Genomic DNA, 27,836 nt, shown 5'->3' on the forward strand with positions numbered 1-27,836 from the left:
TTTGGCCACATATGAAGAACATTGTGACTTGTTATGTAAAGGGATGTGTCATGTGTTCTGTTTCGAAGCCCTCTAATAGAAAACTCGAGCTCTACACACCAGTCCCTGTTCTGAGTCGACCATGGGAAAGTGTGTCGATGAATTTTGTAGGAGGTTTGCCTTTGTCTAGAAAAAGTCACGACTATTTGTATGTCGTCATTGACCATTTTAGTAAGATGTGCATTTTAATGCCTTATAAAAAGAAAATCACTACAGAGCAGACTGCTTATCTTTTCTTTCAGCATGTTTGGGTCCATTTTGGGTTGCCCACATCAATTGTGTCAGATCGGGACTCTCGCTTTCTCAGAGAGTTTTGGACCAACGTGTGGAAGATGATGGACAACAAGTTGAAAAGAAGCACAACATTTCATCCACAAACCGAAGGACAGACAGAAGTTGTCGACCGCACCATGGTACATTTGTTGCTAGGCTATTGTGGAAAACATCCTAAGTTGTGGGATGAGCATATTCCATATGTACAACATTCCTACAATTGAGCAGTGCACTCATCTACACATCGTTCACCATTTGAGACATGTTTTGGCTACCTGCCCAAATATCCTATTGATATGGTCATTGCAAGGGAAGATGACTCGAGTGCACGTGATGGCAGGGACAAAGCGCATTGGTTCATTTAGTGGATCCAGTTGATTGACCAAGCAGTACAGGAGCAGTTGGAGAAAATTCAAGCCCAGTACAAGGCTTGACATGACAAACACTGAGTCGGCCATCAATTTCAAGTAGGTGACAAAGTGTGGTTCCATATCAGCAAGAACAGAATGAAGGGAGAAGGGAAGAAGTTTCAACCAATTCGATATCGTCCATTCACCATCTTGGAGAAGACTGGAAATAATGCCTTTCGTCTCGATTTTCCGATATATATGCAAATGTACTCCATAGTGAATGTTCAAAACTTAAAGCTTTAAGAGCCACCATTGATTATGGACACCGAAGAGGTGGGATCAGTTCCTATATTTGACGATTTTGCACCAGAATATCTAGATGAGTTGTCTAAAGATATCATCCTTGACAAAAGGACCAGGACTTCATGACGGGGAGATGTGGAATACCTTTGAGTTGGTTTCAAAGGGATGCACCCTAGCAAGGAAAAATGGATGGAAAAAGAAAGAGTGAGGGAATAATTCCCACACTTTCCAATTGACTGATAAATCTTTTGGTAGTCCAGAAGCTCCTCAATGGGGAGGATTGATCTAAGTGGATCTCCAAACACTAGTGGCATGGAAAAGGCTCAAAATTCAAAGTGGCAGAAAGTTGATTAACTTGACGTTAGATCAAAGTGCTCATAGCCCTGATTCCAATGATGCAAACGACACTCTAATCTGATTCTATATGAAGAAGATAGAAGCAGTCAAAGTTGTGCATTGAATTACCCATGTCGCAGGCTTAAGGAGGGTACAATTTGGCAAGAACCCGGCACCGAAATCCAGCCAGTTTTCTGGGTGAAATCGTGGGTCCGTTAATTTGTCTTCTAAGGCCTAAGGTTCTGGAAAATTCCCAAAAGGGGCAATGGTTATGTATTTTTTAAATAAAACAAAATAAATATTAAAAAAAAGGGTGGGTGGCCATGGCCCCGCTGCCCCCGAAACCTTAACCAAAAATCAACGTGGGGTGGGAAACCATGACCCCGCCATCCCGAAGCCCACACAACGACACATTAAAATTCGTGGCGGAATGGGCTATCAACCCCGCCGCCCCTCCACCTCACCTAAATACTATGACGCTAGCAGAGTATGGGGGGAGCGGGCCACCGGGACCAGTAGACCTGCATCCCAAATATATAATGTAACAACTATATGGTAAAAAAGGAGTGGCGGGATTTGATCCCCCAACCCCTCTTTAACGGTTTTTTTTTATTTTAACCATTGTGCCCAACAATCCTCATTGGACTATCCGCCCACTTGTTGATATTTAAGCCTTTTTGCGCAGTGAACCAAGGAGAAGAGAGCACGCACACAGTTCAAGGTAGATGAATTGCAGGTGGCAGAACTGTGAGCAGGCCTGTGATAGGGGGTAGAACCTTCCCTGAACACATTTTCCAGGGGGTCAGTTTTGGTCCATTGTCATAATTGAGCAAGTTTTATATCGATTTTGCACCTCTCGACGATAGGAACTCAATGGTGATGTCAGATTTTGCAACGGGGCTATCCATTTTTTTTCATTTTCTAGAATGGAGGTATAAGACTCCTTTTTGTAAATGATGATTGTACTCTTCTTTCTCATGCCACTTAATGAATGAATGCCTCCCCATTGATTGAGTAGGGCCTGGAGACGTAGTCAAAATTGGACGAACTCCGTTATCAAGTCTCTTCTCTTCTTTCATGCTTTGTGTGTTGCTCCTCTTCTCTCATGTGCACATTAAATTTCTATGTTTAAGCTACAATTTATGCATGTAATTCTTTAATACATCCATAAGCAAAAAATATTGGATCATATATATATATACATATACATATATGTATATATACATATAGATATATACATATACATATATGTATATATACACATATATATATACATATACATATATGTATATATATATATACATATACATATATGTATATATATATATATATATATATATATATATATATATATATATATATAGATATATGCATATATATATATATATATATATATATATATATATATATATATATATATATATATAGATATATGCCAAAGAATCGGGTTGGTATATTTTCATAGCACAATAATCTCTGTTTTTCAGGCTTTCAGGGGTTCTCCATAATTAAACATCCTCTTTGTTAAAAAAAAAATAGTATAAATCATGCATGGTTTCATGGGTTTTCCTAAAAAATATCCACTGTGTAAATATTCCTAGTACAAATAAAATCTGCCTTATGAGATACTATGGGTACAAATGTTGGATATAGACTATATATATATATATATGGATTGCATACTTAATTTACTCTTTTTAGTTGAAGTATAGCTACTTTTGCAACTTTTCCTCTCGAAGGGTTTCATCAATATATACCCTTCAACTTGAAGTAAACAGTAAACCTTCAAATTTGATCATTGGCACCGGCCTGCTACTTTATTTCTCTTGCCTAGCCACACAATGATGTCCCAAAACATGAATTCAATGTGCTAGAGGCGTTCACCATAAGTCAATTAATGCCACATATCAAGGTACAATTTTAGTGTCTTATGGAAGCTTTTGGGAGAAGAATACAATGATTTTCTCACATATGGGTTTGTTACATTGTCATCTTTTGCAAGAACAATAAAAAAAAAATATCACCTACGTAATATAGTTCTTTATGACCATGATAACCTCTCCAATGATAAGCTTGAGAGAAGTTATGATTCAACCGTTAATGTGTATGTATGGAGGCATTGAATTTAATGTTCGATTTATGTTCCATCCAATTCTTTCTCTATATCCAATCTTGTCATGAGTAGTTCATAACTCATCTTTAGGTGAGGCATGTATTGATATATATATAAAGATTTGATTGAAAATGTTTCTAGGTGTAGATGTTAGAGTGAGTAGAAAATCATCAAAATTAACTAAGTATTTATATCATTTAAGTATTGCTATAAGGAATCAAATAAAATGATTAATAGTGTAATTTGTCACTTTATGTATTTTCTCTAGGTCCTTGAAACCTGCATCTATAATTATCTTGGTGGGTAGAAACTTCTATGTTGGGATTATAAAAAATAACTTCTTTAACATGTTGATAATTATGGGATGGGGCTTTATCTTTTCTATTATTTGTAGTAACCATGCGAGCATAAAGTAAAATGTATTCAAATGTTAGACTTTATTCAAAGGAATTTGAACCGAATATCTAATAATATCAAACTAGAGAAATGTAAAACAATTATAGATTGTTCACTAGAAGTTTCATGGAAAAAATGTGGCATTAAGGTGCATAGGAATGCATGTGTTACTAATATTATAGCCTCAATGCTCCCTAATCCACCATGTGCACTTACTAGTGATTTTTTTTAGGAATGTGCATGTGTTCTTAAGTAGAATTATGCATGCACTTTAGAATGTGCATGCATTCCTAAGTAGGAGCATGCATGCAATTTATAATATGGAAATTATGGTGAACATATCGTATGTTATCTATGTTTGCAATTTGTTTCAATAGAAACCTGCATGCAATTTAGAAATGGTGCATGTTCCTAAATAAGAGCACACATGCTCTAAATCATGTACATGTTCTTGTTAAAAGAAATGAAAATCTGGATAACCTACCAAATTTTAACCAAAGTTCATTTTCCTCCTCTTACCATGTCTAGATCTCTAGGCCCATACCTTGTGCTAAAAAATGATGAAAGTACTTATACTCCTAGTTAGATCCAAAGGTTGGCCTTAAGAGGCCATAATGGTGGCTCAAGGATTCTTGGCCTTCAAAAATTAGAATATTTCTTTAGGGTCTAGCTCATGGTTGTGTTCCCTTGACCATGGTCTAGAGACTCATACTTGATGTCCTAAACCTCATAATGTTGACTATTCTCATCCAAAGTCGAAGCATACATTGGAAAGGTATTTTATTGTGGTTGAAGATGTTGTTGTTGGCCTAGATGCCTAGAACCTTCCTCTATAACTTAAGGCGTATGCTTCCTCTCTTGATCATGTCTAAGGACCGAAGACCCATGCTTAGTCATCAAAATGTCCTAAAAATATCCTAGTGATACCCATATTCTCATTTGAAAGGCAAACATCCCCTCAAATAATCATTGATGTTGTCTTGACATGTGACTTATGACCCATGAGCCATAGAAGCTACCTCTGACCTTTAGAGGTTAGGTGTGGTGGTTTGAGGTGCAATGTGGTGCCCCTATATTCCTAGAAGATTTATACTTCAACTAAGACAAGGGTTTCCCCCCTCAACCATAATAAGACCTTAAGACGTATACCTAATGCTCAAAACCTTGTGATATTAGAAACCAGGACAATACTAAGAGGAGGGGGTGAATTGGCTTTGTAGGAATTTTAAAATTTTCTTTCACTGATGAAGATTACTAGGAGACCCATAAATACTTCAACAATAATTCATATCACCATCACAAGAATCAATCATTAGAAGCACAAATTATCACACATAGATTCTCCAAACTTTCCTTCAATTAAATTCACAAAGGAAAGCTTCTACTTGTTGTTACAAAGTTCTCTGGCTACAACTAGAAGGAAGCTACTACTCCCTAATTTATTAGATACAATTAAAAGGAGCTACAATCCCTGTTTTATCAAGTACCACTAAAAGGAGCTACAATCCCTGATTGTTTACCAACCACTACTAGAAGGAGCTACAACCCCTGATCTGCAAGTTGTTACTTGCTTGACCTCATTCCTTGTACAAACTAAATCTACCTTTTGAGATATATATATATATATATATATATATATATATATATATATATATATATATATATATATATATGAATTGCATACTTAATTTACTATTTTTAGTTGAAGTATAGCTACTTTTTCAACTTTTCATCTCGAAGGGTTTCATGAATATATACCCTTCAACTTGAAGTGAAGAGTAACCCTTCAATTTTGATCACTAGCATTGGCCTGTGACTTTATTTCTCTTGCCTAACCACACAATGATGTCTAAAAAATGAATTCAATGTGATAGGGGGGTTTACCATAAGTCAATTCATGCAACATATCAAGGTACAATTTTAGTGTCTTATGGAAGCTTTTGGGAGAAGAATACAATGATTTTCTCACATATCGATTTTTTACATTGTCTTCTTTTGCATGAACAAAAAGAAAAAAAAAATATTGTTTGTGTAATATAGTTCATTATGACCATGATAACCTCTCTAATGATAAGGTTGAGAGAAGTTATGATTCAAACATTCATGTGTGTGTATGGAGGAATTGAATTTAATGTTCGATTTATGTTCCTTCCAATTGTTTCTCTATATTCAATCTTCTCATGAGTAGTTCATAACTCATCTTTAGGTGAGGTATGTATTGATATATATAAATATTTGATTGAAAATGTGTTTAGGTGTAGATGTTAGAGTGAGTATAAAATCATGGGAATTAACTAAGTATTTATATAATTTATGTATTTCAATAAGGAAACAAATAAAATGATTAATAGTGTAATTTGTCACTTTATGTATTTTCTCTAGGTCCTTGAAACCTACATCTATAATGTTCTTGGTGGGTAGAAACTTCTATGTTGGGATTATAAAAAATAAATTCTTGAACATGCTAATAATTATGGGATGGGACTTTATCTTTTCTATTATTTGTAGTAACCATGCGAGCATAAAGTAAAATATATGAATGTTAGACTTTATTCAAGGGATTTTGAACCGAATATCTAATAGTATCGAACTAGTGAAATGTAAAACAATTATAGATTGTTCACTAGAAGTTTGATGGAAAAAATGTGGCAATAAGGTGCATAGGAATGCATGTGTTACTAATCTTATAGCCTCAATTCTCCCTAATCCACCATGTCCACTTACTATTGATTTTATTTTAGGAATGTGCATGTGCTCTTAAGTAGAAGTATGCATGCACTTTAGAATGTGCATGCATTTCTAAGTAGGAGCATGCATGCAATTTATAATATGGAAAATATGGTGAAAATATGGTATGTTATCTATATTTTCAATTTGTTTTGATAGGAACATGCATGCAATTTATAAAGTGTCCATGTTCCTAAAGAAGAGCGCACATGCTCTAAAACATGTACATGTTCTTGTTAAAAGAAATTAAAACCTAGATAACCTACCATATTTTCATCAAAGTCCATTATCCTCCTCTTACCATGTCTAGCATCTGTAGACCCATACCTAGTGCTAAAAAATGATTAAAATACTTATATTCCTAGTTAGATCCAAAGGATGGCCTTAAGAGGCCATAAAGGTGGTTCAAGGTTTCTTGGCCTTCAAAACTTAGAATATTTCGTTAGGGCTTAAATCGTGGTCATGTTCCCTTGGCCATGGTCTAGAGACTCATACATGATGTCCTAAATGTCATAATATTGACTATTCCCATCGAGAGACCAAACATACCTTGGAAAGGTATTTTATTGTGGTTGAAGATGTTATTGTTAGCCTAGATGCCTAGAGCCTTCCTCTAGAACTTAAGGTGTATTCTTACTCTCTTGATCATGTCTAAGGACCCAAGACCCATGCTTAGTCATCAAAATTTCCTAAAAATGTCCTAGTGATACCCATATTCCCATTTGAAGGGAAAACATCCCCTCAAATAATCATTGATGGTCGCTTGAGATGTGACTCATGACCCATGATGTATAGAAGCTACCTAAAACCTTTAGAGGTTAGATGTGGTGGTTTGAGGTGTATTGTGGCACCCCTATATTCCTAGAAGATTTATACTTCAACTAATACAAGGGTTTTTCCCCTCAACCATATCAAGGCCTTAAGACTTATACCAAATGCTCAAAACATTATGGTGTTAGAAATCAAGACAATACTAAGAGTACGGTGGGAATCGGTATTATAGGAATTTTAAAATTTTCTTTCACTGATGAAGATTACTAGGATACCCATAAATAATTCAACAATATTTCATATCAGCATCACAATAATCAATCATTAGAAGCACAAATTATCACACATATATTCTTCAAACTTTCCTTCAATTTACTTCACAAATGCAAGCTTCTACTTGTTGTTACAAAGTTCTCTAGCTACAAATAGAAGGTAGTTGCTACTCCCTAATTTATTAGGTAAAATCGAAAGGAGCTACAAACCCTGTTTTATCAGGTACCACTGAAAGGAGATCCAATCGCTGATTGTTTACCAACCACTACTAGAAGGAGCTACAACCCCTGATTTGCAAGATGTTACTTGCTTGACCTCATTGATTCATCTTTTATAAAATTTTCAAACTCAAATTATGAATGTCGTTTCCTTTTACAAACAAATAAATTTCTCACCACAATCACTCACCACAAGCACCATAAAATCACCTTCAGCAATCTTTGATCACTGACCAATAAACCAACATCCACCTCTAAGTAATCAGAACTAAAATGAAAACTCAACCAAAAAAATACCCTTGCAAAATACCCTTGATGTGAACGATAAGTCTTCAATCTCTTATCAATTGTCTCTATGAGAAAATCTTAGTTCCACTGCTTAATTATGCAATTATGGAAACTTACAGGTTTTAGCAGTGTTTCTTCTAAATTTGGTTGACTCCAAATTTAGCAAATTTTCTAAACCCACCTCCAAATAATCCATTCTTCCATTTGAACCGCCAATTCATTCATGCCAATTTTAATGTAATGTTATCTTGGCGGATTTTTGCAAATATGGTGCATAACACCAAATTTACCAGGTTGTCGCATATAAATGCCATTGGGTACCTTTGTGCTCTAAGCCCTGAGAGCTTAACTAACACTAAAATACCTTTGCTCCCGTGGTCACAACGACCACATAAAACCACGTGTTGATGCATAGCACTAGCCCCATATTGTTTTTCTCAGTGAAAACTCAATAGTCCTCATTCGATAACCTTTGAGGAGTTTCCTTCGATGAGTTACGTGTCCCATGGGATCGCATCACTAACACCTGGACCAATCATATTTCCACTGGGATGACCTTTCCACCACATCCTCTTAGAACTAACACCTCAGACTTTATTTCTCAAGCTTTCCCGTTGGTGACTCTCGGATAAACTTCCAGGGAGTTTCTTTTGAGATTATTTATTCTAAGGACTATGTCTCCTTTCCACAAAAATTCCACATGTGCTCTAGCGTGTCTTTACAAATCAATCACATAATCACCAAGATGATCTATCTATCCAGCTTTGCAATTATGTCGTGTGTCACTCACTAAGTGGTGCCATGTGTCACCGATTTTTGGCCCACTTGGCCACCCAAAAATGTCAAATGTGCATGCCACATGTCACGCTTTGATTGAGCCATGTCATGCCAATGCCATAATTCCACTCTCTCCCTACGGCCAATCAAATAATGCGATGTGTCTCATTTGAATAGGTCCATGTTGTAAAGTCCACGTCACCAGGACAACAAAAGGAAGGTCTAAGGCCTTAGTTTTTCATCAAATACTTTAACAATTTTCTCCCTTATTTCTGTTACTTGGCTCTATTAACTGTTGCAAATCTCGGGCTACAAATCTCGGTGAGAACTCAAGGTGTATCTTGGAGAAATCTCTGAGGATTTTCTTTTGAGATCCATGGGATTCTGAGGTCTAAGTTCCAAGGTTCGAGGTCTGAGGTATGAGGTTCAAGCTTGGAGAAAAACTAATATGTGCATACACAATTTCTTCTGAGGTCCCTTCCTTCCCAGCTTCTGCGGTTTGGGGTGAGTTATCTGCCATGTCCTTCTAGCACTGTTCCTCCTAAGATTTTATTGGTCCACAGGGTCCATGCACGTGCCTACATGGTTTCCATCTGTGCATTGACTATGTTGTGGGGCCTCTAACTTTGACTTTCAATCATTTTCAATACAAGATGTTTTTTCAATACTTCAATATATTGTTGGAAAGCTCTTTCCAAGCTATATCCATCTCAATATGTTCCAAGGGGTACTAATACGATCTTCTAAACTAGAATTTCCTCCAAACTTACTACACCTAGAGCATTCTTCTGACAAAAAATTTTCCCTTTGCAATGATCTTCTTTTCCTTTTCCATCAAAGACAACATTATTTCTAACATTTCAGGGAACTAACATGCTTCCTTAGAGGCCAAGGATACCCTCTAGAGGTCGTGTGTGTTGCTTCAAGGAATTTTTCATTACTCTAGATGCCTCAAATATTTCTTTAGGACATAAGTTATGGCCTTCTTATATCATTTTAAAATCCATAAGACACATATATACTACTCAAAACCATCTAGTGGTATTGACATCCCCAATCATGAGCTAGAATATTTTCAGGACACCATGTGTAGTCATTCGAGGCATATTTCCTAGCCTTGGATGGATAGAAGCTTCCTTTAATGCCTAAAGTTCATGTTTCCTCCCTTAACCATGTTTAGGGCCCTAAGACCCATACATGATGTTAAAAAAAATTAATGTTATCTAATACCTAGTTAGAGATAAAGCAATCCCTCTAGAGGACATTTGTGGTTGTTCAAGGTGTCATTATTGGCTCCAGAAGCCTAGAAGCTTCCTTTAGGGTGAAACTCTTGCAATTGTTCCCTTGACCATAAATAGGGTCCACATCCTCATACTTAATGTTAAAAATGTCATACTATTGACTATCCCTATTTAGACACCAAGGATATGCTAGAATAGTCCTTTATGGTGGTTAACGATATCATTATTTTCCTTAGATACCTAGAAGCTTACTTAGGACCTATTGATCCTATTGGAGGACCCAGGGTACATGTTGAGTGCTAAAAATATCTTAATAATGCGTGTATCTCCACTTGAAGGGCAAAGATCCCCTCGATAGGTCATTTATGGTGGTTTGAGGTGTCATTCATGGCATTTAAGCCCTAGAAGCCACCTAAAATATTAATAGATTAGATGTGGTAGTGTGAATTTTCTTGTGGCCTTGTATGCCTAGAAGCTTTACGCTCTCACTAAGGCTTTACTTCCTGTCACAATGACTATGTTAAGGCTTTAAGAGCCATAACTAGTTCTGAAAACCTTATGACAGAATTAACATCCTTTGTACCCTCTAGATATGATGAATCATGATTCGAGGCATTATTCATCACTCTGGATGCCTCAAATCTTTCTTTAGAAACTAAGGCATGGCCTTGTTTCTTATAACATATTCAAGATGTTAGGCCAAATACCTATAGCTTAAAACCACCTAGTGGCATCGACATCCCCAATATTAGGTCAAGGACCCCTCTAAGCAAAAAAATTAGTGCTTTGGACTACAAAAGTGTACATACTCTACCTTGTTCGGATACAATTTTTTAACCTGCAATGAGGAAACACATGTTCTTAATTGTTAGGCCCATTGTTATATAATATGGATGCTTTAATTATTTTTGTTTTAAATGTTATATTGGGTTGATTGATGTCACATGACATATTAACCTTAAGCATTGGCATTATACATCTTTCTCATACTATATTGTAGAATTCACCTTACTTCTCTTAAGAGCATCAAGTTACTTCGAATAAATCTTACAATTTCTAACATTAATAAACCTGCCAAGCCTAAATAAAAAGAAAAAAGATATAAACCCATTATACCAAAATATAAACCTTCTAATAATAATATAGGATGGCCACTAAAAATTATGATAACTCTCTTTTTTATTTGAAAATTATTCTCATTATAATACATAATTGATGTTTCTCATTTTACAGAATTCTTAAAACTTATATGCAATATAGCTAATTTTAATTTATTAAAAACAAATCATAAATTTTTTAAATTTATATGAATTATTTTAAAATTATGTTTCAAAACAATTTGAGGAATCAAACACATTTCCTTTCACAATCATATAAAGACTCTATACTTATTAAAAAAATGAAATATTAAACCATGCCAAAAACCTTATCCTAATCACCGAAAGGCAATATTTTTAATTAATATATATATTTTTAACCCATAAAAATATACAAACTCCCGTAGTATAAACTCTTACGATCCTTCGAACGATCCCAACCTTCGCAATTGTTGAGATAATCTAAAATCACAATGTATCGTCTAAGGATGTAAATTAGATTTTTATCATACTACATAAATAAATAAAAACACAATTTATTTGAGACGTTATATTTAGTAGAATGTCAATGAAGAGGTTGTAAAAGAAATTAGAAAACTTCCTTTGTATTTATGCAAGAGTACAAGTGTTATCATTTTTCTTTTACATCATATAATTCCATTAACTTTAGGATTATGTGATTCAACATGTAAGGTAAATAAACTTAATTGGTAGAAGCATTCTATTTGGAGTGTACATACAAATTTATAATAAAAAATAGAAAATAGTGTTCATGGTGGGAGATATTCCATATATACAAAAACAAGAAACATGAAACAAAGTCATTATATAGACACAAGAAAATATGATTATTACAAATAATGGAGTCTAGATCAGCTCTATGGGAGTACTATGGTGTCCTCAGCAACGACGGCGTTGTGCTCAAGGAGGCCAATATGCATCATACCAATTGCAGCAGAGAGTCCCTTCTTAGACATACCATCCACAAATATATTTCTTTCTCTCTGAATGTGGTGGAAAGAAATCTTTTGAAAAGTTTGTTTTAGATGCTCAATATGTTTGGGTCATCCCACAAGGTGAGGATGGGATATGGAGATATAGCCATTCATACTATCGATGCGAGCTTGTGAATCACTAAAAATATGGATTATCTGCATATCTATATGATTTGCAAATCACAAAAGTCCCCATAATGCATGCTAATATTTCGGCACCCGTGTTGGTACCATTGCTATTGGACCAGTATAACTTGTAATACTTCTCATAATTCAGTCTCGACCATGCGCGGCCACATCCTCTAGCTTGTGCTGCTCCGTCGAAATATCCTGCTAGGAAAGTGATGTGTTGTGGGATGTACCTATAACTCAAATCTTTTACCTTTGATTGTTTTTCCTCCTATGGCTCCATCAATTTAACAATATTGAAGACAATTCTATAGGTGTTAAGTGGTATGCGTGATGGCATTTCTAGCTTTCCATAATTCCCAAAAAAGAAAAAAATGGGATTGCTTGTTGCTGTAAACTTCTCCTACTCCACCAATGCAAGCAGTGTTCAATTGGGAAGTGGTAATGTAAAGGGAAAGAAAAAGGATGCGAGATCTGATTCCATACTTGGCTTGCTATTAGGCATTCCAACAGAAGATGTTGGTTTGTTTGTGTAGAGAGTCTATAGAGAGACATCATTCGAACAAAATACCTTGGAAATTTGGAGGCGGACTTTTGGATCAGAGACGACCACATTGGAAAAAATATTGGCTCATACATTTGGATAAGTTTTAACAAAATCAAATTATGGTTCCTCAAACGCATCTGCTGGTCTTTTAGCTTAAGGTAGTAACATTATCATAGGACGAGAAAGGATTATGGGCGTAGAAATGGATAATGACTTATCTTAAGATATTATTTTCAGATTACATACAAGAGGCATTTTCTATCTGGCACAGGCCATAAGATCGTTGAGAGGTAGATTTCCTATTTGGAAAATTGTGGTTGATATAAGATTGATTTCTCTACTCGTCGAGGACTGGGAACGTTATACCACAACAATAAATAGATCAGGCATATGCAAAACAAAGGACACAGATCATATCATGTGGGATGGCCTATTGCACAAGGGTTCGATAGCGGTTACGAATACTTATCCGTACATCTTATGCAATTGATTAAAACTACAACAAAAATGTTGTTTCAGGAAGTTTTGGAAATTACAAGGACTTTGCAAGATCATCATATACACTTCGTTGGTCTAGAAAGACAAAACACTAACATGGGAAAATTTGAAAAAAAGAGGTATATATAGACGGGGACGGTGCACTCTTTACAAGGTCGTCAAACGAAGCTTTGTATTTTGTTGGTATTTTGATTTTACAATTTATTTGAGAGATTATGTTTAGTGAAGGGTCATTTATAAGTGAAATTGACAATGTAAGCTTTGCATTTTATTGCTGTTTTGGTTTTAAGTGCTTATAATTAGTCAATTGGACGGGTGTAATTCCAACCTCACAACAAGAAGCTATGAATCTAATAATATAATATATGTACTACAGTACACATTACCAAGCTTGTTGCAAAGGCAATGGTAGTGAGTAGTTAAGGCGCAAAGCTTGGAGGTTATGGCTTGCCATGGTGCGGGAAACCTATTTTATGCACATACAAACACGATAACGTGATGAATCTGTCAAACGCTCTAATTGGAGATCGTTGTAGGTATTCTGTCACAGCTATAAATGCGAATGCAGATTTATTCGTGCTTTTATATTATTATTGTGATTGGTGTGTTTATTTTGAAATAAAGTTTTAAAAATAACTTTAAATGTAAATTAAGTGATATATTTTAGTGTTTTTATATTATTATTGCGATTTGTATGTTTATTTTGAAATAAGATTTGAAATTTTTTTATTTAATTATAAAAAATTATTAAGTAATGGTAAAGTTTTATTTTTTAATGAATATTTTTATTAGTTATAAATAAATATTGAGATTTATTTTAATAGTGATTATATTTTTTATTTGTTTATAATTAAATTGATTAATAAAAAAGGTTATATAAATATTTGCTATATAAATTTTAAGGGCGTCAAGGAGATTTGATTTATGTTTTTCCAACTAACAAGGCACTTAGCAATAGGAACTCGATCAACTGAGGTGGAGCTTTGATTTATGTTTTTCCAACTAGCAAGGCACTTAGCAATAGGAACTCGATCAACTGAGGTGGAGCTAATAATAATAATAACGTTGATTTTTATGAATATTTTAAATCTTATCAATGTCAGATGTATTATGATGTAAGTGTTATGATGTCTACTAGTATTATTGCATTTATTTATTTTTTGTTTTTAAAGAAATGGACAACTAGATCAAAGTTGTACTCATGTAATAATGCATTCATAATCTTATACAATATTTATATAATCTTATAATAATTAGTTATTAGTTTAAAGCAAACAACTAATTTTATAAATTTTAGTACAAATAAGACCCTATCATCGTCTTAGTATATAATTCTTTGTTTAGTTTAGATTGTATCTTTTTCTTCCTTTTTGGTCAACTAGAATACAGGAGAAAAATTCACGGGGTTATAAATTTTTATTAAATTAAGATAATTGTTTTATGTTGATAAGTGAAATATTTTTTTAAATGTGTTAGGTGATCATCTTAGGAGTGAAGGTACTTTTTAATTTATGTTTCAAGGAAATTGTTAAATGTTTAATCAAATAGTGTTGATGTTGAGAATAGTGACATTAAAAATTAGATTTGATTTTGGCATAACTAACTTCTAATATTGTTTCCTCCTCAAACATTTCTCTTTCTTGAAATCATATTGTTAAATATGTGCTTACATCAATCTTAGATAATAATTTATTAATCATTTTTCTAAGGTACAAAGGAAAATTCAAACAAGCTTTGATAATGAAAATACACATAACAAATCAAAATAGCTTTGTTGGAGACAACAATGAATTATTCAAAAGTATTGTTTGAATCTATGATATGATTTTAATAAAATGGAAGAGAATTTTCCACCCTCGATAAAAAGCCTAAAAACATCTTACTAGTTTGCCTTTGGCCCTCTTATCACAATTGTAGGGTTTAACATGAGGAAACCTATATGGGTGAACCTTTTTCCAACTTATGAATGGAACTGTACTTTCCTGAGTAGGGGTTCCCTTTTAGTATAGCCCATGAGGTTATAGGTATGCAAAGGCTCATCCCTCGCAATGTGAGGCACAACAATCCTTACAATTGAGCATACAATGAAAGTAATACATAAATGGTTTACTCTATGAAAACTTCAAACTAAATACAAAATTCATGATTGAAAGATAGAGAACATCTGTGTTTAATTGGAAATCCATGTTGAATCCTTGTTGTGAAAGTAGATAAACACCACTTCGCATTTACTTTTGCCAATGGGAGCTTGACTAGACCTTCACTAGATTTCATGTAATTAGATTTTGGTAATTAGAAGTAGAGGGATAAACATATACTTACTCCATATTGCAAAGCTAACCAAGAAGCATAAGTAAAGAAAACTTCTCTTTATAGCTTCAAGTACACATGATTGTAATGATTATTGAACTAAGCCTCTAAAACCTCCCAGAAATTACATAGAGATAAATCATTTATACAAATAGGAATGACTCTTCTTTACATGTTTTAATTGGAGTGACATGATCAACCTATAAATAGTGTGGGGTTTGAGTTCAGGGTGGATAAATACCCACTCACTTGAATGTTTAAATTTTTTTTTGGGCCTTGTCTACCAAGGTAACAAATTTGCGGGAGGCCAAAATCATTGGAATCTGATCGTTTTTTCTCTACAAATGATTGAATCCCATTTTTGATGGTAGAAATAAATTTAATGCCATAAAAAACCCCGTACCCAAAATCTTAAAATTGGATTTCTATAACCCAGATTTCCCAAAAAAATTGTCGGATTTTGTCAAAATTTTACCGGAAATTTCATTGTTTTTTGAACAAATTTGAAGCCTTGTTAGACTCTGCGAATTTTTTTGTATGTGACTTAGGCATTGTCTAACAAGGCCACACATTCACATGGAAAGTTATTTTTCACCTCAATTCGATGATCATTTTTTTCAAAAAATATTATCATAGCAGTCTTTGAATTGTTCTTTTTTATAGTGAAAATAGATTCAGTACCATCAAAAACCCTTTAAACACCAAAATCGTGAAATTTGAAAATTGTAACCAAAATTTCTTGAAAATTTTACCAAATTTTAACCAAAAAAAAAACATACCAAATTTTTTTATAACCTCAATAGACTACTCTAATAAAAATTCCTTTAACGTAGTCATTAATGAAATCACTCTAATGGAAATTCCTTCAATTTAGTCACTAATGAGTTAACTATGAATGAAGGACTATCACAATTAAAAACCATGTCTCAATCAACTAGCAACCCAAAGCTTTGTCCCCATCAACTAACAACCCATGCTTTCCTTACCACGAAATTTTGATTTGATCGATCCAAGCAGTAATAACGGAGAAGAGAAATGTGTACCTTACACCAATCCCAACAACAACGGTCGTTGAGATTCTAGCGGGGATGTTTGAATAGTAGTTGTCTATAACGCGATTTTTTGAAAGCTTTTTCGGCCGGTTTGTCCGGTGAAAATCCAGCAGCAATTTATTGGAATCTCAAGTTTGATAGCTAGTTTCTGCACAATCAAAGCGTCCCAGGGGTTTTTCAGGGTGCTGAATCCGAATATGCAGTTAAAAAACCATTTTAACTGCAACAAATCATGATTTAATCTCAATTTCTTCCGCCGGATTCCGTCACCAGAATCTCCAAAAAGTCACATTATAAACAACTCCGTTTGAAAAGGTGTAATCGATCTGATGTGATGTATTAGTTGGCTTTCCTTTAAATAAGATTGGTTTGCATTGTTGAGGTCAAGCAATGAGGGGAGTTGGCATGATATTGAACTATAATGAAAAATTGCGCTTCTTCCAAGGGGGTCGCTCCCCTTTTGAGAAAAAAATGAGTGGAGTTGACATTGTGCAACTTTGTCCACTGTCAAAATGTGAAAAGAAATTATAAAATATTATTATATGAACTTTGCATTAAACTTTTTCATTTCCAAACCCGCAGCAGCAGAATTGGCGGTTGAATGGATCAAAATGTGAAAATAAATTATAAAATATTATTATATGAATTTTAAATTAAACATTTTCATTTCCAAATCTGCAGCAGAACTGGTGGGTGGTGTTTGCTTTTTTTTTTGTTTTTCTCCCGGATGATGCTGGTTGATGTTCTCTGTGAATTAAGAACGATTTGTTTTTATGTTTTTCTTTATTTGCATAGGAGTTTTTATTTAGATAAATTTTGAAATATGTATAGGTAAAAATATTTTAAGTTTACATCTGAATGGCCGTACCCACCTACCCTAATTATAACGGTTAACAGAGCCTCCTAAACTATTACGGCAAGAGCTAATTTGCTTGCTATTATGGCAACAGCTAACCTGCTTGCTATTGGGCATTAAATGCCTGGTTACATGAGTCTCTATAACTTTTTAACACACAAACCATTATTTTTTATTTATCTATCACCGTGCGCATGTTATAAAAAACTATCAAAAACACAAAGAGCCAGGCATTTAATGCCCAATAACAGACCCGTTAACTCTCGCCAACTATTACCGCCACCATAATTCGACCCCAGTGACGCAGATCCAATGTCTTTCTGAACTTTTTCAGTCACCCTGTTCAGTTACATGAAAGTTATTTAGATCCCACGGATCTCCCCGGTGTCGGTTGAATGAAAGTTAAGATGTGATGGTGTAAAACCCAGAAAACATTTTCACACCAATACCTTATAACCAGTTCGTTACCCCAGTTTTTCACATCAAGATACGTTGTGTACTTTCTTTGAAGACAGGCTGTCTTTGGAAAGCTTTCTTTCTCTTTCTGCCGACATCATGGCCGATTCATAAACACTCGACTTTTGGAAGTGGGCGTTTTCATGGCACCGGCCTGCTGCTTCACTTCTCTCGCCCAACCATGCAATGATATCCGAGAACACCAATTCAACGTGCTTTGGGGGTTCGCCAAAAGTCAAACCATGCCACATATCAGGGTACAGTTTCAGCGCCTTGTCAGAACTTTTGGCCGAAGAGTACAGCAATTGGCTCACAGATGGGTCTGTTACTTTATCGTCTTGGCCATGAACAATCAGAAAAGGCAAGGTCACCTGGACAGTATAATTCAGTGCGACCAATGATAACCTCTCTAATGAGAACGCCAGGAAAGTTGCGATTCAGACATAATTGAATTCAATGTTAAAATTCCGTACCTCGTCCAGCCGTTTCTGTATGTCCAAACTAGCCATGAGGAGCTCGTAAGCCGTCTTTACACGAGGCTTGTCTTTATAAACATAGGGGTTTGCTCGAATCTGTGTTTCATCAAATCAAGAAAGTCAAATTAATTTCCATAATTTGAATGGATTCTTTTTCTCTGTGGTTTACAGTTCACCGCAGATATATAAAAAAAAATTCACTTCTTACATTACAGATTTTAAAGTATTAAATGAATTAAACGCATAATTTATTAAAGAATAGTTTACGGAGGAGGAATTGTTTGTAACGCTAAAAATAGTCAGAATTTGGGTAAAAAAAATTCAAACAATTTTGTAGATGAAGTGTTTGAATCATGTTTTTATGGTGGAAATAGATTCAGCACCTTCAAAAACGTCTAAAACGTCTAAAATTAAAAAATTTAACAAGTTTTACTTGAATTTATAAAAATCCCTACCAAATTTTTTATTAAATTTGACCAAAATTTCCATAACTTTCAAAGCATAAAAAACATAATTTTTAAACTAAGACATCTCTTAATAACAAAAATGCTTTAACCACAAAATTCAACTATATATATATACTAACCCTGAAACTTCTACCATTTAAATATTATTAATCGAATAAAATGATCAATAATCTAATTTATTATATTACCTTTTGTCTCTTTTCTGGATCCTTAAAGCCAGTATCTATAGTGTTCTGAATAGGTACAATCTTCCATGTTGGGATTATGACAGTTAACTTTTTCAATATGCCGATAACCAGGGGGTGGGGCTTTACCTCTTCTGCAATCTGCAGTAAGCATAAAATAGTATTTATCAATGTTGCGGAATTTGAATGGGATAATCAGTTAATTAGTATGAACTACTATAATGTCCTACAATTATAATGATTATAAGTTAAACTAATCCCTTAAACTAGAAGAAAAAAGCTTCAAAAACAATACCTTGCACATAGGGGCAACAAGTAGAGCACCATTCCAAAAGTTAGGTTGCTTTCTGTGGATGAGCAGTGCCACAACTCCTCCCATTGATTCACCGTAAAGGAACCTCGCTTTCTTTTTATACTTAATACTCTCTGTAATATAATCCAGGTTGATTTTGTTAGTGTGTATATTTTTTCTTAAAATTTGGAAATATTATATTTTTATTATATTTAATTTATTTTTTATTTATATAGAAAATAAGAGAAGATTTGAATCTAAGATTTCTAATTTGATAAAACTTCATTTCCATGATTATTATCAATTAAACTATCTCAAATAACATTAAACAATTTTATGAGAGATTCTTCCGCATGAAATTTCACATGAAATTTCATTTGTCCACGCGTTTCCAACCTACCAGTGTGGTTCATCGTCAGGACAAGTTGAAGAATCAGATCCAGTATGCATGTTAAATACTCCGAGCAGAACATCCAATGGCTATAATCTTTGACCAAGCAACGGCTACGTTTAACTATAAACGGCTAGTTAGACAGGACCTGGGTATATACCCTCGGTATAATTATATTAAATTAAAAATTAAAATAAGTCAATTCAAGGGACGTATGAATTTACATAAAATTTTTAATAATTTTATAATTAATTTAATTTTTATTATAAATATATGTATAAATATATAAATATTAAATTAAATTAAATGATTATTAAATTAATAGTTAGTCATACATAAGAGGCATTAACTATTTTATATTTATTTTAATTTTTATTCCTATAAATATTAAAATAAAATAATTTAAGTACTATATAGAATAAAACTATAATATATTAAATTCATAGATTTATTGACTAACGGCTAACTTTCACTGGGAAACGACTAGTTAGATAGGACCCCGGGTATTAAATTAAAAATTAAAATACGTCAATTAAAAAGACTCATGAATTTACATCAAAGTTTTAATAATTTATTATTATAAATATATAAATATTAAATTAAATTAAATGATTATTAAATTAATACTTAGTTATACATAAGGGGTATTATCTATTATCTATTTAATTTTAATAATTTAAGTATTATATAGAATAAAACTAACTATAGAATATAATTATACCCTGGGTCTACCCGAGGTCCTGTCAAGTTAGCCGTTGTTTGGTCAAAGATTATACCCGTTGGATGTTTTGCTCGGAGTATTTAACATGAATACTGGATCTGATTCTTCAACTTGTCTTGAGGATGAACCACAATGTAGGTCCAAAAAGCCTCGACAAATGAAATTTCATATGATTTACACCCAAAAATCTCTTATAAAATTGATAAAAAACCTCAATTCAACAACATTAAACAAATATTAATATATATAATTAATTTTAATTAATTTATTTATTTTTTACACATCCTCGTTAAAACACCCCTGACCCACATTATATAATAACTAAGAATACTGTAAATATACCAACATACCAATTATACGTACCAGCTACGCTTCTGAAAAAAGTTGCACAATCCGTTACAAGGTCATCGAAGCTTTGTATGTAACAACGTGTTCCACCAGATTTTCCATGTCCTTCATAATCTATACCAAATACTGCATACCCAGCCTTTGCTAGCCTCACTCCTGTGTCTGTGAATAGGCCCAATGGATTGTTAGTTTTGAAGATAAATTAATAGAAAACATAGCTGAGAAATTGACATCTTGTTCATATTTATTAATAATCCATGGAACCAAAATAACCAGGGATAGAGCCAGTCAAAGTACCTTCCATGAAAACGATGCACTCCATGGCATAGCCTACAAACAGGAAAAAGAAAGAAATTAAACAATAGAAACCAAAAATCTTTAACAAATTTACAGAGTCATGGAATCCTCAATCACTTTAACAAATTTAGAGTGATGGAATCCTGATTAAGATTAAGGACAGGTGACTTTATTGGTATGGTAAGTTTGGAGATTTTTTGGAATCTAATTTATAAGTATTAGTTTAATCTGTCAAATTTTAAAATAATATTAAGATCGTTGATTCAGGTTTTTGAATTTATCAATATGGTAATTTTTAGAAATTGTAAGAGAGAAAGATTCGTCAAATTTTAAAATATTTTTAAAATCAACAATCTAAATAAAGATGGCTATTAAGATTATATCAATATAAAAAAAAATTTAATTTGTCAAATTCTAAAATATTCTTAAAATCCATCAATGAAACAATGGTGGATCATGTAAATGGAAATGGTTTTGTAGGCTGCCCTCATCTCTCTGTGTGGATGGATCGGATAATGTTTTTCTGGAAAAATTTGCCGGAATCAACAATTCAGCATATCTACAGGGCTTGGAACTTGTATGCGGACGGCCTATCTAAGGAGGCGCTCCTCATGGATTCTGGTGCTTGGTCCTTGAAAATCTCTGTTGGCAAGGAATCATATAACATTCAGGAATTTTGTATCCCGGGATTCTGATCCCCTTTTCTTATGTTTTTCTCCTTTGATCTGTCCAGGCAAATGTTTACATCTGTTTAGGTTGTCAAGAACTGTCTAAGCATATGTTTTGTATATGTTTTATGTCACAACTATTTCCGTCTTTTTGGTGATGGACGGACTGCTAATGTGTCTAGGCTATATGCTATGTTCAGACTCATCTGGACTACATTCCTCTTATCATGTATGAAGGATCTATTATACACGCTCATTATAATACAATACAGCTTTTCTTTCTGAAAAAAATTCTTAAAATCAACCCTCCAAATAAAAATGGCAACCTAGAGAATTGAAAATCTATTTGATGCTGACCATGGCAGATAAATATTACGGCTTTGGCTTCTCTATCTGCCGGTAGCCATCTGCACGTAAATAGCTCCACACCTCGCGAGCTTTCAATAAATTCCTGGATCACAATTGAGCTTAACGAACATCAGCGAATCAGCCTGTCTATTTATTAGTATTAAGGTAGTGTTCTGTTATTCACCTCTTCATATTTAACGTTGCTGAGTTGATCCCCTGACATGTTCGCAGGCTCCTGAAAAAGTTAAAAACCGTAGATTCAAATATTGTCGTTAAAAAAGATATGAATTTATAAGCACTCAATATTCTCTGAACTGTACTAGTAAAAGTCTTGAATAAATAGTGGATCGAACAATAATGAAAATCCCCCAAAGGCTGAAATATCATGTATGCTCACAATTTTTTTTTGCAGTTGCCTAGATTCAATTACAAAAGCAGAGATCCTACTTTTCAGTAGCCAATTTTCATGGATAACAATTTTCATGCAGTCTTATCCATAGCATCTGAATTCTAATAATATCTCTTCAATATGGACTGTCTCTAAGAAAAAAAAATTGCAAGGTACTCTCTAACAAATTGCTTACCATATAAACAACTACAGAAGATGAACTGAGCAGACTGCACCCAAATATATAACGAATCAATCCTCTTCCTTTAGAACTTCAGGAATTCGTTATGGAACACCACACACAAAAACTAGAACGAAGGTTTACTATTGCAAAGAGAGATCCAATATCGTCAATTTAAAGACAATTGGGGCCATGAATCGTGTTTTTCAACGCTTCTAACTAACGCGAGGGCAAATTAGTCATAGTCAAGCCCTACAATACAGGATATCCATGGCCCCCCTGTACGAAGAAGTAAACGCACCAAAGTCTTCCTGATAAAAATACATTAAGAGAATTAAATTAATAGACTCTGTGTAGGTATTGTGAATGTCAAAGTAATGAAATTAATACTCTGTGTAGGTATTGTGAATGTCAAAGTCCTTAAATTTTTTATATCTCAATTCTGAGTTGTTGTGTGATTTTTAATTTTTATGATTCCCCTGCGACCGATCGTGCGTTGTAGCTAGCAGGCGTGGCTCCGCGTGAGACACAGTCCTGGTTGGCTGGAGTTCGAATGAATAATGGCATGGATTTTTTCCATTTATATTGTTTTATAGTTTTTCAACGGAATGACCCTTCCCACTATTTCGAGTACAATATTGTTTATGTAATATTTGAAGGCTTAATATTTGCAAACCCGTCTTCAAAGCATAGCTACCAAGTTCGGCCGTGCAGTTTACGGCTTGGATTCCGTGAGTGGCGTGTGTGCAAACCCGGCACAGTACGGTACGGTCACGGTACAGCACTAGAGATTAACTACACATGGGTATCCAATAAAATAAATAGCCTTCAAATAAAAAAAATTATATTAAAAAAATTATAATAAACTGTAAATGGTATATCAAGGATAAAATGGTATGTTACTAATATTACAATTATGATGGAATTTAATAATAAAAAATATTAATATAAAATTTAATATTTAAAAATAGAAATTTTTATGTTATTTTAAACATAATTTTTTATATTAAAAAAATTACATTTACTATTTAACTTGGTAAAGATTTTTTGTTAATATATATATAAAATAGAAATTTCTATATTAAAGAAGTATAGTAAATAGTAAATTGCATTATATTAAAGAAGTATAGTAAATAGTAAATTGCATATTAAAAAAGTTATAGTTGTAAAAAACAATAAATTATATATTAAAATATAGTAAAAAATAGTAAGTTTATACGTATTAAAAATAATAAATTCCTATAACAAAGAAAAATAAATTCTTATCTATAAATATTTATAAAATATATATTCTCCAATTTTTTCTATTTGAATTTTATACTTCCCCTATTCCCCACTAGTAACAAAATGGAAACATGAATTAAAGTTGGGGTGTGTTTCTCCCTTCCTCTCTGTTGGGGTGTGTTTCTCCCTTCCGGTCTGTTTTGAATTGAGTAGAATGCATATCTGGACTAACAAAATCTACACTGTAAACAACTCTTTGAAAGTGTGTTTCACTGGAAACTCTAAATCTACAAAAAGAGAATTATGTTGTTTTAATTATTAATTAATAATATTGTTATTTTTTTATTTTTAAGGGTTATATTAAAATTTAGAATTTGATATAATGATTTTTTTTAAATATATATTAGAAAATAGATTTTTTTTAGATAATCAATTTGGTAACTATGCTTCAAAGTATATCCCTATTTGATCTCTAGTTGGCACTCTTTAGATACCGGATTGATGCAACATCCTTCGGGGATCCCGCGGATTCCTAAATTAAGCATGAACTTATCTTAATTTTATAATTGTTTGGGTTGTAGGTATATTAACAGTCGAATATGATAATTGTTACCCAAAATTGAGTCCGATGGCAAATTTTAACCGTTTTAAGATTTATATTATTTTCCCATTATTCGGGTCTGCCATTGTTGGGTTGTTGGGGGTGATAGGTAAATTTTTTCCCTATATAAATTGATTTAACTAAATCTCTATTATATTATAGTTTTTTTTAAATTATAATAAAATTTTAAACAGAACATCATGAATATTTCTTTTTAAAATAGAAAATTGAATTACACCAAATTAAAATACACAATATTAATCATGAAGTATAAAAACAAGTTCAAACATTATGATTGAACTCTTTCAAAGCATGTGCATTTCACATGTGATTTATAAATAAAAAAAATGTTAATAATCATTTATGTAAATGTTACTTTCATATGATTCGACCTCCTAAGTCACCTTAAGGAAGTGGAATCAATGGAAACACGCCATACAAACTAACCCTCAGAGGACAAGTTAGCCACTCCATGGGTCACACTGTTGTTTTAGGTCTCTTAGGCCATAGTCGCTCTCATGTTATGGTCGAAGGAGCAACTAACAACCTAAACTCTCTCTCACAAGCCTGCCTATTAGCGACTGTGGACAGTGCTATGCCAGCGACTCTGAGATTTGAGCCACTTTTTCAGGCCCAGAGCCCAAGTCACTACCTAGAACTGATCCATTTCTTCAAATCAGTGAAGTAACATAGAAATGACAGTATTAAAGAAAATACTTGTTCAAGATCTTGATTAAATCCCTAGTAGCCCAAGTCACTACCCAGAACTGGTCCATCTCTTCAAATCAGTGATGTAACATAGAAATGACAATATTAAGAAAATACTTGTTCAAGATCTTGACTAGATTCCTACTAGCCATGACAGGCATTTCGTCAAACATATCATCGACATATAACCTACAGGTGTAAATAATAGAGTTAAGCGTAGGGATCTCATACTTATCTTAGAATCACTATGAACAATTGTTCTCTCGTGTCATTTTCTACATTATCATCTATTAAATCATAGGCACATTATTCATTCACATAAAAGTAAAAACATGTTGAGAGCCATACTTAGTTACTTTCATAAAATGTGCATATAACCAACACAATAGGAACATAAATATAATAAACATATTAGCCATCAAATCCATAAATACATCAGTACCTTTACGCATGAAAATAATGGAAATGGATTTCTTATTAATGAATGCAATGAATCAACTAGAGATGGGACTACCATGTTCCACCCAGTCATAGAATGGTTGAGCCAAATCTCTCTTCATCCATTCACCCCCATGCCATATTCCAAGCATGAATGTGGGATCTAATAAAACACATCAATCAAAACTCATCCAGGTCTTGCAGAGTCCATCCACCTAAACCCATCAAATAGTAATTCCACCTCATGGTCATACATCACCAAAACCATCACCAAATCAGTCTCCATCCTAGCCATCTAGGCTCCAGAGTGTTTGTTCCAACCAAGGCTCCAAGACTAGTAACTCAACCCACAGTTGTTGTCGGACTCTAGAGCTATTTGTCCAACCAAGGCTCCAGGACTAGTAACTCAACCCACCAAGGGCTCTAGAGCATTTTCCCAGCCAAGGCTCTAGGATCTAATAACTCAACCCAAGCTAAGGAAACAAGATAGCCAACCAAAACAAAACAATGAAAATAAACCCACAATCACCATGGCTATCCAAGAAATGGCAAGGCTAGGCAGTCCACTTTCAATCTAGGCAATCGTCCATGTCATTGATAGATCATGACCAAGAATCCACATGCATATGTCATGCATGTTCAAACTAGTGAAGAAATCATACTTGCATCTTGGTACCTGCAAGCAAATCTGATGTAGATGCTGATGTCGATGCCTTAAAGTGCTTTCTTGCTCTTCCTTTGCCTTCTTTCTCCAAGAATCCAAGTATGCCACACCCTCCAAGAGTGCTCCAAGAAAATTGTAAGTATCCAAGAGTATGAGAGAGAAAAAGAAAAAAAAATTAGAGGGCTCCTACATTGAACTGAGAAAAGGTTACCAACTGATTCTTATAAGCCTTTTTATGAATGAGGCCTCTATTTTCTTCATTTTCCATCATTTCCCTTCATTTTCCTCCTCACATGCAACCTGTGACCTTTCACCTCCTTTTCCTCCTAATTTCCATTATTTTCATAAGTAATTGTGCCAAAAATCATTTTAATGACTTAACCTTTGCCTTTGCCAATTTCGTTAGCCATAAACAACCAAATGAACACCCCTTAGGATGTCTTACCCAACATTCAACTTGGAATAAGTGTCAGAGTCATTAGTGGTTATTGTTTTTAATATTTATTAGATGGAATTTTTGCCAAGATTGTTACAGAACCCTCCTCCTTGGAGGACACCATCCTTAGTGTTCAATCACACGTATACCTTAGAAACCTGCTGAAAGAAGACATACTACTCATGGAGCTTTATAACACAGCTTGAAGCAGTATTTACAATGAAATATTTTCTCAAGAGAAAGAAACATCATGACAACATACCGCATAGTGGAGGTTTATAACACATCTCATTACGGTATTTACAATGATCATCATGCTGAGTGCCAACTCATACAACATCACAACATCATGATAACATAACCACGTGATAGCATAATAACATGACACCCATGCCACATAGTGGAACTTAATAACATAGCTCGTTATGGTATTTACATCCATACACGGGTGTACATATAACAACATCATCATCATCATCATCATATATATATATATATATATATATATATATATATATATATATATATATATATATATATATATATATATACCAAAACATATGCCAAATCATATACCAAAACATATATCAAACATATACTAACATCATATTTAAGCATATACTAAACCAACATATGAAAATACTAAACCACGATAAACTTGCATATACTAAGTCATCATAAGAAAATAGTAAACCACCATAAAGAAACTACCAATCACCAAACCACCATATCAAGCCACTTTGCCTCAACTGACAAACAAGGAAGGATACATGGTCCTTATCTAATCTGTCATCTCCCATGTAGCTTCATTGGGCCCAAAGTGCTTCCATTGCACCTTAAATTGCTCGATTGCTCAGTTCCGGAGCATGAACACCTTTTTCTACAATATACGTTGAGGCTCTAGTTGGAATTCTCCATCTAGTTCCACCTGCAATACAGACCAGTTAACCACATGATC

The 27,836-nt window shown here is 33.8% G+C and overlaps 1 protein-coding gene across 1 annotated transcript; it reads right to left on the reverse strand.

Moving 5' to 3' along the window:
• Positions 1-18,057: 18,057 nt before the first annotated feature.
• On the reverse strand, positions 18,058-22,945 carry LOC149188699 (caffeoylshikimate esterase-like). The gene is made up of 9 exons (XM_089413084.1): positions 22,823-22,945; positions 22,423-22,473; positions 22,248-22,341; positions 21,223-21,255; positions 20,941-21,087; positions 19,469-19,599; positions 19,177-19,314; positions 18,519-18,617; positions 18,058-18,416 (listed from the first exon to the last, which is right to left on the reverse strand). The coding sequence occupies exons 1-9, from the start codon at positions 22,823-22,825 to the stop codon at positions 18,072-18,074; spliced, it is 1,041 nt and encodes a 346-aa protein (XP_089269210.1). The 5' UTR covers positions 22,826-22,945; the 3' UTR covers positions 18,058-18,071.
• Positions 22,946-27,836: the final 4,891 nt, after the last annotated feature.

This window comes from Pinus tabuliformis, chromosome 3_1 (assembly GCF_031772625.1).
Source record: "Pinus tabuliformis cultivar Carrire ecotype Pingquan chromosome 3_1, CPIR1, whole genome shotgun sequence".
Taxonomy (NCBI): Eukaryota; Viridiplantae; Streptophyta; class Pinopsida; order Pinales; family Pinaceae; genus Pinus; species Pinus tabuliformis.

What these genes read in the sequence shown, in the direction of transcription:
- LOC149188699 (XM_089413084.1), bottom strand. An exon ending in GCAACGTTAAATATGAAGAG is followed by an intron (nt 22,342 to 22,422) that starts GTGAATAACAGA and finishes ATTGTGATCCAG; the next exon opens with GAATTTATTGAAAGCTCGCG. An exon ending in TTTTTTCAGAAGCGTAGCTG is followed by an intron (nt 19,600 to 20,940) that starts GTACGTATAATT and finishes ATTATATTACAG; the next exon opens with AGAGTATTAAGTATAAAAAG.